The 13,531-nt window shown below is 41.8% G+C and overlaps 2 protein-coding genes across 2 annotated transcripts in view; one reads left to right on the forward strand and one right to left on the reverse strand.

Moving 5' to 3' along the window:
- The window catches only part of LOC139648863 (A-kinase anchor protein 9-like), a 71,867-nt gene extending 64,402 nt beyond the window's left edge, over positions 1–7,465 (forward strand). Inside the window, exons 47-57 of the mRNA XM_071525102.1 lie at positions 258–602; positions 1,691–1,993; positions 2,865–3,082; positions 3,273–3,378; positions 3,591–3,785; positions 4,259–4,462; positions 4,951–5,183; positions 5,291–5,385; positions 5,504–5,660; positions 6,172–6,305; positions 6,942–7,465. Of these exons, the coding sequence (XP_071381203.1) occupies positions 258–602; positions 1,691–1,993; positions 2,865–3,082; positions 3,273–3,378; positions 3,591–3,785; positions 4,259–4,462; positions 4,951–5,183; positions 5,291–5,385; positions 5,504–5,660; positions 6,172–6,305; positions 6,942–6,985 (2,034 nt within the window). The 3' untranslated portion in view covers positions 6,986–7,465. The remainder of the gene's footprint in view (positions 1–257; positions 603–1,690; positions 1,994–2,864; positions 3,083–3,272; positions 3,379–3,590; positions 3,786–4,258; positions 4,463–4,950; positions 5,184–5,290; positions 5,386–5,503; positions 5,661–6,171; positions 6,306–6,941) is intronic.
- A 44-nt stretch (positions 7,466–7,509) lies between these two features.
- On the reverse strand, positions 7,510–13,525 carry LOC139648871 (lanosterol 14-alpha demethylase-like). Its single transcript, XM_071525111.1, has 10 exons — positions 13,178–13,525; positions 12,994–13,092; positions 12,731–12,907; positions 12,176–12,302; positions 11,310–11,484; positions 10,844–10,963; positions 9,904–10,099; positions 8,971–9,066; positions 8,457–8,625; positions 7,510–8,353 (listed from the first exon to the last, which is right to left on the reverse strand). Exons 1-10 carry the CDS (start codon positions 13,343–13,345, stop codon positions 8,175–8,177), a joined length of 1,506 nt encoding a protein of 501 aa, XP_071381212.1. The 5' UTR covers positions 13,346–13,525; the 3' UTR covers positions 7,510–8,174.
- Between the last annotated feature and the right edge of the window lie 6 nt (positions 13,526–13,531).

Raw genomic sequence — 13,531 nt, forward strand, 5'->3', positions numbered from 1 at the left:
AGTTCTCATAGACACGGTCGTTAAATAGGTTTTATTCAGCAGACCAGCGGCTAATACAGATATTGTTTTGGCACTTGCATAGTAAACACGTTGAAAACTTTCTGAATCAAGGCTATACTTCATTCACTTCCATTTGTCTTTCCTCATCCATTTTTGCCATGTATTTGTTTGTCAGTGACATTGATTCTTTTTTTTTTGTTTTGACAGCGTACTGTGCAGTTTAAAACCAAACTATATTTCTTCCCATATTTTTTTAGGACCTGCATCTCAATCTGGGAGAGCAGCAGAGCCGCGTGGCCCAGCTGACCTCGACGTTGGAGCAGGAGCGCCAGGCGTCCTCCCAGCTCGCCCAGCAGACTGACCAGGAGCGCCTGAACCTCCACCGACGCCTTCAGGAGCTCCAAGTCCAGCTGGAGACTGAGCGAGCCAAGGCCCAGGAGATGAGCAGCGCCCTGGGGAGAGAGAGGGAGCTGCGGACGGGTGTCTCCTCAGATGGCGGTCCCTCCAATGAGGAAGGGGCAGAGGAGGACAGGAGTGGGCTGGAGGAGGAGAGGAGCATGCTGCAAAGACTGCAGAGGGAGCTGGATGAGAAGCATGCACAGGTTGGATGATTGTCATGTACTGTACCAGCACACACATGGGGATAAGGGCCAAGACTCGGCTCTATTCAGGAATTTGCTCCAAATTGTCACAGGACAGAGGGCAACAAATATAAATGTTGATTCTTTGCATCACTGTCAAAATGAACATGTATTCTGTGATGTACACTATTTTTTAAAACCTTAAAACGCCAAAAGAATTCAGACTACACCCACAGCCTACATGGAATGGTTCTTTTGCTCATTTGACTCTAATGTGAATACCTAAAAAAAAAAATTCTTGAAATAAAAATCCCATGCCAGAAGACTTCAGACTATTACAATAATAATAATACTAATAATAAACTTTATATAGCACTTATCAAAAACGGCATTACAAAGTGCTTTACAGAAGAGTAGCAGCAGGTTCAAAGCCGTACAGACAAGAACCTAGAAAATAAAGACAAAAAACATGACATGATAAATAAGAACCGGTACTTTGATAATAGAACTGTTATAAAAAGGCTTTTCAATAAAAAAATACATTTTTAGAAGTGCTTTAAAAGAAGACGGACATTATCAAACCTCTATTTGAATTATGAAAAGACACAATTTGGCCAAACCAATGCAAAAAAGGCTGCTATTGAAGGCATTAAAAACCCTCTTGTAGGAATTGCTATTCGATTCTTCTGAATATGTCTGCAAGATATGCACAATATACTTTACATAAGTTTTTATTGATTCATTGTTACACGTTAGTGACCATGCAGTGGTAATGATTAAAGTTTGTCTTTTGTGTAAATGCTTTGCTTCTAAAATGATCAGTTTAGACTTGCAACATTGCACTTGGACCACTCATGGTAAAAATATTGGCTCCCATGGTATTGTACAGCGCCTTTGGTGTTTGTGTGTAATCTAGCTTGTTGTCTCATTCTCATCAAACTAAATAGGATATCTTTGCTTGTCCAGAATAACAGGTCTGAAGAGTGGTAGTGGAAACTCTATCAGCCAGCAATCGGTTACCTTCTACCTACACCAACTGAATTATATTTTTAGGATAAAAAAAGGCACTTGATCTGACTTTTCTACCCTCTCCTCCCACCTCTCTATAGGTGGTGCATCTTCTAGGTGAGGTGGAGGCCCAGAAGCTCGAGGTGGTAAGGAAAGAGGAGGAACTGACTTTGGTAAGTCAGAGGTCAAGACGGGACCAGGACGCCCTGCTGGAGGCTCGGGCCCAGCTGGAGAGCCTGGAAGTGCGTATGTCGGAGGCCCAGGAGCAGCTGGACAGAGAACTGGAGAGGAGGAAGAGCCTGGAGGAGGAGAAGGAGAGATTGGAGGAGAGAGTGGCCCAGCTAGGAGAGCAGAGTGACGGAGAGAGGGCTAGGAGCGGACCGCTGCAGGCTGAGGGCCACAGTGTGAGTGTCAACTCCTGGGATCATGTACTCTTCATAAATCCCCTGTTTTCTCAGTGATTTTTCAAGTTTGATTTCTCAAACTTGTTAAAATTCTATTCTAGCTGTGTTAACTCTTTAATAGTCCTTTGTACTGGACAAAGTATTTTTTTCCATCTATATACCAACAAATAAAAGATCCAAGGCACTCTCCTAAACTATATTTAGATTCAAATGAACTATTAAAAACTCTGATATGTTTTGGCATCAGAGCCTTTGTCAGGGAGTGAAACTGAACTGCCCAGTATACAAGTCCTTATACTGTATATAGCAGCTTCCCATCGGTACCTCAGTTGGCATCAGGTGCAGCATTTGCAGAAACCAATAGCCAAAACATTGAAGTGCAAAAGGGCAACACAGTGTAAAACCTAATACAACACATTCAGCAAATTAAGTCAATAAACTTGCAAAGTATGCATTACATAAAGTAAGCACTCTGCTGGCAGTAAATACCAAAAAATATCACAAGATGGCGTAATAAACACCAGTCCCATCATGCATTACAAAAAGCAGTAAACTCTAGACCTTCATTTAGGCCTGGATATTTAGTTTATAAATCCAAAAAGCCTCCTGTTGATTTAGTTTTTTTTGCCAGTCACCTTTTCTAATAGAAATAGGAATGTGGTCTGTGCCCATTACCTGCAAAGGTGAAGGATTAATAGGTTTGGCCATGGGGTAATCCTCGTTATCTGTGCAAATGGCATAATTGTGTTCTGCCAAATCATCTTGCAGGCACAACCCGTGCTTTGTTTTTTTTTTTCATCTAGTTGGGGGTCCATGACATGAAAAGTTTTGGGATCCTCTGAGCTAATTCATGTTGTGTCTCTCTAAACAGCCGGCCCTCTGGCACAGCGAGTCCACCGACCGCACCAAAGACTGGGTGTTCCAGCAGAAGAGCGGCTCCAGCGCGCCCGCCGCCCTCCTGGACGCCAGCAGGACGGGACACAGCGGCGGACCGCACCACGGACCTTGGCGCACCACCGACAAGATCCTGGGCAAGCTGCACCTCATTGCCTCCAAGATCCGCACCATGACCAGCAAGTCTACTGGAAGGTACAGCAGCAGTCAAAGTTCCTTTATGGATCTGACACTCTTTATGTACTTTTTCATATACTGCATAAATTAACACAATCCATAAAAATGTCACTGACACGCAGGACACATAGCAGCTCTAATACAGCTTTATGGGAGTTAATTGATTGGCTCTAACTGATAGCTGCTCTTTGCACACTTTTTAATGCAGACTGACAACAGAGGTGGACAGTGAGGAGCTGTCTTGGGTGCAGTCCAACATCAATGAGGTCATCACTATGCTGCAGCAATCCCCAGGACTACCCTCTGCCCCGGAGGTTAGAAAATATTTTTTCCTGTTGCATGCTGATGGTAGCAGTTTTTTTTTAAACTGTATCGCTCCTACTTTGAATGTGTCTGGACTTTGTGGTCAAGGTTTTTCAGTTTTTCAACTGTTTTTTTTTTTCAAAATGATTAAAATCTGTTGAGCCCCTCATATGTCCAGGTCTGGTTGTGACTGCTTGTTTAATCCTCTGTGTGTTTCCTCCAGAGTGCGGCTCACCTGGCAGGAGGTTCCTCCAGCACCTCCAACTCCCTGACGGAGCGGCTGCTGAGGCAGAACGCCGAGCTGACGGGTTTTGTCAGCCGTCTGACCGAAGAGAAGAACGACCTGAGAAACCTCACCCTCCGCTTGGAGGAGGAGCTCCGCCGCTACCGGCAGGCTGGACTGGGATCAGGGGACAGCGTGAGTAGATCCCAGGAAAACCTTGTGATAGAGAGTAACAACAGCTCCGAGATCAGGAGCTTAGAGTGCCACTCAGGATTGTTGTTATACCTATGATACAGTAAAAAGTAATAATAAATAGTACAAAAATAGGACTCGTACTAACTTTACTTAATAGGCACTTACTGTTTGTTAGCCTCCTTCAAACAATAAATATAATAGTGTTAGATATGTTGAAAATGTAAAGATCAAGAAGTGAAAGTGGGGTTGGAATAAAAACAGCATTTAGGCGCTTGTCATTAATACATTCTACACTAGACTTAAATTAATGCTACCTTGAAGCTAAAGCTATATAAAGATAAAACATATTGGAAGCGCTGTTAGCTTCACATTTTGACCAGCTCAAATATTAACTTTTTTGTTTTGTTTTTCAACTCCTGTAATGCCATGCAGTAGACCCTGACTAAGTGTCCATATTTAATTTGCTCCTGCAGTCTAGCAGCAGGAGAGGAGTGGCCAAGGCGGACTCGGCAGGCATCCTGCTTTCCCAGGAGCGGGAGGCGTGGACGAGAGAGAGGACGCGCCTGGAGAAAGCCTTGCACCTGGCCCAGGCCCAGGTGTCCCGGCTCCGGGGAGAGATCAGGACCGACACCCTGCGAGACATAACTGGACCCGAGGCTGACAATGCAGCACTGAAGGTCAGCAGAATGAGCCAAATACTTGACTGTAGATCAGTTCTCCTGCTGTTGCTAGTTAGATTCCTGTTACAGAATCTTACTAGCTTACTATCATATATATATACAGTACTGTGCAAAAGTCTTAGGCACCAAAGAGTTTTTATATAAATTGTGTCTTAGATGTGTTTTTTTTTTTGCATTAGTGTGTCAGTAGACTGCTCTTTATAGTACTTTTTTTTTAATTATTTTTGAAAGCATTTTCGCTTTACTTTTTTTCTTTTACATGTGCCTAAGACTTTTGCACAGTACTGTATATATATATCAGTACTAAGGATAGGCATTGAAAAGTATCTAACATTAGCTAAATACTGTAATACAATACTGGCTGTTTCTGGACACAAAAATTAAAAGAAGCATTGACATTGGATAAATAGATAAATAACTGCAAGCATGTAAGGCTTATCTTCACTCTCCTTTTCCCTCTTCTACTCTCCATCCCGCGCCTCCAGAGGATGTACGGGAAATACCTGCGGTCGGAAAGCTTCCGCAAGGCCCTGATCTACCAGAAGAAGTATCTGCTGTTGCTGCTGGGCGGCTTCCAGGAGTGCGAGGAGGCCACGCTGTCGCTCATCTCCAGGATGGGCGGCCGGCCGTCTCTCTCCAGCCTGGACTCCCTCAGCCAGCGGCGCCGGGGGCTGACGCGCTTCCGCTCTGCCGTCCGAGTCTCCATCGCCCTCTCCAGGTAGGCAACAGGGACTGCGGGTTGGACGGTATAACTAAGCTTATATCATTAACACCCTGCTGTTATGGTCATTTTGACAAAACTGTTTTCGTTCTCTTTGCTTCCAGAATGCGTTTCCTAGTGAAGCGGTGGCAGAAGGCAGCAGGGATGGGCGGCGTAATCTCGAGCAGCGTCAACAAGAACGGAGCGGGACAGACGATAGGTACCAGGAGACCCAAATAACCAGTCAATTCTATTATGTTTGTGCCTTCTTTGTGTTGGAGAACGTCATATATAAGTGTAAACAAAGACTAATCGAGGGATTTGTTTGTCTTTCTCAGGTACGGATGTGAGGGAATCGCCCTATCTTCACCCAGTGAGTGTGGAGGTGTTCAGAGAGCGAGGAGGAGGAGGAGGAGGAGGAGGAGGAGGCTCCAGCAGCAGAGGGCGCAGCGGACGAGACTCCCCCAGATCTGCGGTCTCCTCCACACACCACAGGTGCAATTTGCAATTTTGCTGTATTTGTGTTTATGTCTGTTTTAATTTATATTTCTTTAGGTTTTTTTTATCTCTATTTCTGTCATCTGTATTGCTGTTTTATTATTGTACTGCACCTTCTAACATTTGAGAGGCGCATTATAAATAAAGTTTACTTATTTACTTACTTACTACTGTACCAAGGATACAGATGAGTAGAATGGAATAGAATAGGATACGGAAAGAGTGTCAATATATAATCTGCACTTTATATGAACTACATAACACGTTTATAAAGCATTCATAAGAATGTCATAAGAGCTACATTGCATTTTCACAAATTTAGATTCATTCCTTGTGTCAGCTTTCATCTATCAACGTAAAGATTAATTCAGTATTCATGAAATGATTGTGAAAGTGGTGGAAATATTTCATAGAAAATCAGGAAGGCTGAGCCAAAATAGAGTTCAGATGTATTATGGGTGAGATGGCCTTTAATTATGTTACTTAAAAGGTGATTGCTGTTGTTTAGGTTTCACCTGGCTGGAGACCCCCATGGCGCTCTGACCTGCTCCCACCTGCAGAACTACGATCCTGACCGAGCGCTCACTGACTACATCTCCAGACTGGAGGCCCTGCAGAGGAGGCTGGGAAGTGTGACATCAGGTAACACACACACACACACACACACACACACACACACACACACACACAAACACTTAACAGATTTGTGTGATACTGTGAAAATGTGTGTAGAATTAGGTTTTCCAGTGAATTGCCTAATAAAAGACTAATTATAATTTGGAATTCATTGGCTTATAAGGAACCTTTGATCAGGTTAATGGAAAAGTTGGGGTTTGACTCCTAATATGGACCTCAATATTTCCAGTCTCATGGTTTAAGTTTAAGGGTTAACCTTTTTTTTTTAAGGGTTTATGTTATTTCCCCATAAAGTGTTTTGGGAGGTTTCCACAGTCATGAAAATCCTGGAAAAGATTTAGATAATTGTAAAATATCATTAAACTTTTGGAAAAGTCATGCAATTTTAAATAATTCTATGAACTCTTATCATATCTATAAAAATAAAAATTGCAGGAGTAATTTGGAACAATTAAACAAAAATTAGTAGGCTAAAATACAATTGACCAAGACTCAAACAAAACAAATTTTCAGTGTCATAGCATTTGTAAACGTTGCTTTATACACCACAGTAGTACCAGTGATGAAAATTTGATGTGAAGTTATGAAAAAAGTTTTTAATTGCATTGTAAAGTGTGGGAACTTTGTTTATTTTCTCCCCAGGTTCTTCTTCATATGCTCAATTGCACTTTGGCTTGAGAAGATAGACGCTGAGAAGTTACTTTGGAACTGGCTTGAAGAAACTCAGTTGCCTTTTCTTGTGCTGAGCGCTCTGCTGTTTTCTATCATTCTGGTGTGGACAGTATATTCCATGTGGACCAAAACCCATTTTTTAGTGTATGACATCTTGTATTCAGGCTTTTTGTCGCCAGCACTTGAAAACAGCTATGTTTGTAATTTGATCTGCCTCTTTGTTGTGGATGAACTACAATCATGTATATTTGTCAAATGCTAATTTAAAACCCTGTGATTAATTTATATCTATGTGTTGTTGTATGGGTGGAGCATTATGTAGAGAATGTTTGGGTTTATTGTTAAGGAGGCTGCTACTGGATAATATACACTACACTGTGTTTTGTTTAGGCCGGTTTCTCGGACAGGCTACAGAGGACATTTGTAGAGAACGTATTTTTGTAAAGCGTAGGAGCTTTGAATTTTCTGGGTATTTTGTCAAAAACTGAAATAAAGAGGACTATAATATTTGAAATGTTTGAGTGCATTTTACCTCTGGTTTAGGCTAGACAACAACTTTATTGGGTCTCTTACAATGAAATTACAATCTACTTTTTTTTTCTAAAAAGCAAAATCAAAACATTATGAGGGCAAAACAATTGAAAATTATTTTTGTGTGGTCATTGCGCTGACTGGTTCAACACCGTCTCTACAAGTTTTTCTGGAACTAAAGAGCCAAACAACATCAAAGGACAAAACAAAACAAAAATAAATTCACTATGCAGTACAAGGGCCAAGACTTACACTAAGCCAGCTTAAAGAGTTGATTCAATCAACAGACATATTCCCACCATCAAGGCACTACATTAGTCAAACCATTTCCATTTCTTTAGTATTCACATTGTGAACATGAATATCAGTGACTTGCTCTAAGCTGAAGGCAGAGCCATACAGCCAGTGTCTTTTGCTCTGGAAACACCACATTTCCAAAATTAATGTATTATGTTGATATTCAAAGGGGCTAGACCTCAGACTGGATAGATAAAGGAGGAAGGGCACAAAACATAAAAGGTTTAACATCTAGACAGAATGTAGTGCATTCATCTAAATTTTCCCGATTTCAAGTCCTAAGAAGTTGCAGCTGTATTTCAAACACTCAGGATCTCTGACTGTATTCTCTTTAGTCTTTTGTTCCTCGCCCCTCCAGTGCTTTCCTCCGGTCTCTCACTGTTTTCTCCTCTTGTATCTGATGACGGGGTTGTGAGGGGTGTGAATCATTGTGGTGTAGTTGACTGTGGGGAAGTAGCCGTCCACCAGGTCAAAGTCGTACATGCGCAGCATGGTGGACCAGATGGTCTTGATCTGGACGTAGGCAAAGTTCTCCCCGATGCAACGGTGACGGCCTGGAAGATGGAGAAGAAGAAATTATTAACAAGTGTACAGTTTGGATTCGCTTTAATACAGACAAATTATTTACAAAATATTAGGATAACTCATTCTCCTCACCGGCTCCAAAAGGCACATAGGCGAACTTCTCCCCTGCAGCTGGGTTGTCGTTGAGATAGCGGTCGGGGTTGAACTCCATCCTCTCCGTCCAGGTGTCCTGCAGACGGTGGTTGACGGTGGGAGACACACACACCTGGTGGCCCACCGGGATGGTGTAGCCTGCTGCAGTCTGAGGAAACAAGGGACAATACACACAAAACTTTGGTAAAGAGCTGCCTTTGGCGTACCGCACGAAAAGGGACAGTTATTAGCAATCTGCTGCTAGATGAAAAGGAAAGGAGAAGAAGTCATCATAAACAATTATTTTACTATTGACGTCATGTTAGAAATGTCAGGAAAATGCAGCATGAAAACTGGATGTGGAAAGATTAGAGAAGACTTGAAAGGCACAACTTCTGGAATACAACTGAATATATGATTCAGCACTCGCAATTACCACACTAGGTATGAGTAAAGTGCACATAAAATTTGATGTGGTTAACTTCTAAACCCGGGCAGATGGAGATGTTCTCACCTGAGGAGAGCGGGCCATCCTCATCATGGTCATGATGGGCGGGCGGAGCCGCAGCGTCTCCTTCAAACAGCGCTCCAACAGGCTCAGATCCTTCAGCTGAGGAAGACACCAGTGAACTCCATTAGGAATGTGTGAGAAAGCGTTTCCTTCTAACAGCAACACAGCCGCCCAGAGGAATCATTACTTATATCACATCAAGTGTGGAAGGTATTTGGGACATCTTTGTAACAGAGGTGGGGAGTCAAGTCAGACTTTAATTGCTTGAGATTTGACTTGATGCATGAAGAGAATACTTGAGATTTGACTTGACTTGAGTTCTGTTGACTTGGGACTTGACTTTGACTTGTACTTTGATGATTTGAAAATGTTTCTAAGGTCTTGACAAATGATCTTCTGTTTGTGTAAAGGACTTGGTTTGAAAGTGATGAGATTTGTTCCACCAGACAATAGAATTCTATTTCCTGAATTTGTATTGAATGATTGAATTTATTGAAGTTGAAAAGTCCTAGACATTTTGTTTTATTTAAGATATTAAATTGATACTGGACTCTTGATTTGTCCTGACTTGACTTGGTAATCTATATTTAGACTTGGGACTTGACTTGAGACTTGGGACTCGAGCAAAGTTGACTTGGTCACACCTCTGCTTTGTAATACTGAGTTTCACCCCATTCTGCACAATCTGTCTCAAGGCTTAAAACATATCTTTACCCTTTCTCTTCTCTTTCATCTTCATGCATTGAATAAAATCAATAAGGCATCATAGCTTTCATCACTATTTAACAATAGTCTGACAATAATTTAACAATCATTCTTCTCTAGACAGCAGGTATTATGTGGTCTGATGTAATACTGAAAGCTACTGGTCTATGGGCTTGGGAACACATGTGACTCGTACACATGACTGAACCCGAGTGTACGGACGAGTCGTACCTGATCAAAGTCCAGTGGCGGCAGGCTCTCTCCGCACACGGCTCTCTGCTCGGTGAAGCAGCGCTCCTGCAGGCTCTTGTCTCTGGCCAGGAAGAAGCCCATCCAGGAGCTGGTGGTGGAGGAGGTGTGCTGACCGGCCAGCAGGAGGCCAATCAGCATCCCCGCTATCTCGTTATCATTCAGCGGCCGTCCGTCTCTGAAGGGAAGAAAGAGATCTTCAACATCTTCACTCAAACGGCCAATATGTGAAGTTTTATTGCTGATATAATTTAATAATAATAAAAAGTCCATTATCATATTTTCTTAATGGCTGAGGGTCTATTGTGTAGATGTAAGTGACACAACCTATTTAGATGTTCTGGTAATGTCACATCTTACCATAAAGTAATAGTAATTTTCAATAATAGTAATTTTATTAACTCCACTCCCCATTTCAGCTTTGCCAACTCATCACATTGTAGTTACCTGCTCTGATAGTAAATAGCTAATTTTAACAGTTGGTTATCAAATTACCATCTGGCAACATAGACTAGTTCAGGTTGACTGCAAATTATGAACAAACCTAATGTGATGGCAAAAACTGCACAACACTTTGTATAATCGTAATATTTTCCTGGTATGTTCTTGATTTACTAACTTGCCTACTGCAGATGAAGATGCAGATCACGATGGTGTTAATCTCCCAATTAAAAACGTTAAACTGTACAATTGACCCAGTACTAAATATATTATTTGTACTATAAGTGAACTAACTGTACCAGTGTAAAGCTAGGAGTTTCAGTCACAGTTTTCAAAATAAAAGCCTTTTTCAACAGAAAGAAATTTGATCCAGCAACATGAGCTTAGGTTTGAAAACAATACATACTATTTCCGGACAACGTGTTCGGCCATTCAGCTACCAAGATCAATTAGGCCAGCTGAGTGACTGAAGTCATCTTACTTGTAGGTGGCATCAATGAGCGTCTGCAGAATGTCGTCCACTTTCTCCCCGGAGCTCCGGCGCTTCTGAATCACCTTGAAGAAGATATTCTTGATCTCTCTGTGAGCTCGGTCCCTCCGCCTGCCCAAAACAAGAGTCAGACGCATTTCACACACACTACATTTGAACCATTTTGTCTAAAACCTTCAGTGTCATTTCTTCATTTTTTTACCCCGGGTTTTCTACTTTTCTTTTCTCTGTCGTCTGATATATTATATGTATGGATGTTGTTTTCCTTTAAATAATAAATAAGCTTTCTCTTGGTATTTTTGTATTTTTCTGCCTTTATACAAGATGTACTATTTTGCCTCTGATGCTCTTTTTTTTTGTTCTAGAATATATATTTCTCGGTCTAGTCGAGTGAAATCTAGTCCTGCCTGTGTCCCGTGGGTGCGGTGTGTGTGCTGTGATCCTGCAGCAGCCCCACCTGAAGCTGGGCAGCGGCAGCCAGCCGGGCAGCAGCCAGGCGGCGTGGCTGAAGCCTCCGTCCAGGTCGGCGTACAGCTGGGCCACTCTCTCGTCCAGCATGCTGCGGATCTCCTTCCCGTGCAGGCAGCTGCTGGCCGTCAGGATGATCAGCTCCGACAAGGCCTCGAACAGGTCTGACAGGGAGACGGGCTCATGTTAGGACCAAATTCAGTTAGTGTGAGACCTGCAATGCTGAAGCTACCTGACAGACACAAAGTATGCATCCTCAGGTATAGGGCTCGATGTTTTATTTCTTGTCTCTATTCTTGTGAAATGGTTTGGAAAGTGTTTTTCTTTCTGTACTGTACACAAGATTTTACACCAGAATCACCTTTTCAGCATTTTGAGCTTTCAAGGTATTCATCAAAATCGAGACCTTGGGAGGTTCCAATCAGTAATCTAATGGAAAAAACTGGTAACTATATATTTAGCAAAAATTGCAAAAAAAAAAAAAAAGTCATCAATTTACAGATACTTTTTCAAAAAATAAATAAACAAATAAAACAAAAAATACACTTAAAAAATGTCTGATTACGTAAATTACTCAACTGGGCCACTTTTTTTTTTTAAATGTAATTGTAAAATAGTGGAAACAGCAGTTGTAATGCAGTGTGTTAAGCAGAATAAACTGCTCATTTAACAGCATATTCTATGAATTTTTGAAGTAAAGTGACCCAGAAGTATTCAGTTTGTTACTGAGTTTCAATATTCCAGTGGATGTTACTTGTTACTGTTCTAAACAGGTGATCTGTAACAGATTACACTTTGAAATCATCACCATGACAGGGTACATGTCAGATCTGCCTGATGTGTAACAGATCTTACTTCTCTCCCCGCTGTCTCCCCATCTCTCAAAATACTCTTTGGTCTCTGCCTCGATGATCTGGACGTGTTGTTTGAAATGAGCGATGTTTAGTCCGGTCTTCAGCATCTTCTTTTGCTCCAGAAAGATCTAAAACACATCATACGACACGTGTGTTACAGCTGAAAAGCATCATCTGGAGTATCACTGTTTAACTGGCGATATTATTTTAGCAAAACACTTACTTGGCAGGATCTTTCTAATACATATTTGCTCTTAATTAAGCATTGTTGTCATTTATTTGACTCTTTTGCTTTTAATATACCCATTTTTATTCAGATTCAGATTTGTTGTCGCCAAGTAGCCTTCATATGCACATACAAGGAATTTAACAAGATGGTGCAGTGCAAAATTGCAGACAAAAATATTCAGACACAAAGCAATAGACATTAAGCATCCAAGCAATACAAATTAGCAGTTCAAATCGAAAATAGTACTATAAAATATGAATAGAAACATTTTTTACACCATTATATGTTTTACTAAATGTGTTTTTTTTCCAGTTTAATTAGACTCACAGGGTTTGGGACATCATAGGCGACCCCCTTGCCAAACACCGGGGTGGTCAGTCTGGAGTAAACGTCCTCCGCGTTCAGGTCCTCGTTCTTGCTGTTGAACATCAGAGTGGCCGCCTCGCTGCCCAGCAGGTAGGTGAAGGTCTTCCCCACCATGGTGAAACTAAACACGGGGCCGTACTGTGGACGGAGAGCACTGTATAAACTATAGCTCCTTCAAACATGTGGACAGGTCAGGGAGAGTGAGGGAAAACTTCAACGCTTACTTTTTCATATGCATGTTCGAGAAATTCAATGGGGCTTTTCCCAAATGCAACGGCATGACCCAGGAACGGGATACTGGAGGGGATATATGGCGGGTATTTCTATAAAGAGAAAAACACTGTTAGTGGATGATAAATGCAAACTGACAACGCTATTTTTAACCGTTTTTGTAGGATTTTGACTCACCTGGTCCTTGTCACAGGACTGGGGCTGTCTGAGCAGCAGTTTGGAGATATATCCCAGAGTGAGAGTGATCACTGAAGCTGCTAGCATCACGGATGTCAAACTGTCGCCCATTTTCCCGACAGTGTCTCCGAGCAGTTTGCTGCTTATTTGATACAGATGCATCGACATTGTAGCTTCCTCACTTGGATCTCGTCCCAAAAAACTGCTTCACTGACCCCCCCGAAAACCGGCAAATTCTCTTCGTAGTCTAATAATTAGGCTAGAAAACCATTACACTCGTTTTTTTTCTTCCTCGGATCCCTTAAAATAACCGTTCACTTCTGCAGAGTCAAAGTTGCGCGGCTGTAATCATTC

This window comes from Centroberyx affinis, unplaced genomic scaffold (assembly GCF_046629955.1).
Source record: "Centroberyx affinis isolate AG114_WGS23_722 - 3 ecotype Tasmania unplaced genomic scaffold, CSIRO-AGI_Caff_v1 ptg001267l_1, whole genome shotgun sequence".
Classification (NCBI taxonomy): domain Eukaryota; kingdom Metazoa; phylum Chordata; class Actinopteri; order Beryciformes; family Berycidae; genus Centroberyx; species Centroberyx affinis.

Excerpts from the sequence above, each read along its gene's own strand:
- LOC139648871 (XM_071525111.1), bottom strand. The coding sequence starts at position 13,345 with ATGTCGATGCATCTGTATCAAATAAGCAGCAAACTGCTCGGAGACACT. Across the intron at positions 10,964-11,309 it reads CTGCCGCTGCCCAGCTTCAG|GCGGAGGGACCGAGCTCACA; the intron begins GTGGGGCTGCTG and ends TGTTTTGGGCAG. Across the intron at positions 10,100-10,843 it reads CTCATTGATGCCACCTACAA|AGACGGACGGCCGCTGAATG; the intron begins GTAAGATGACTT and ends TCTTCCCTTCAG.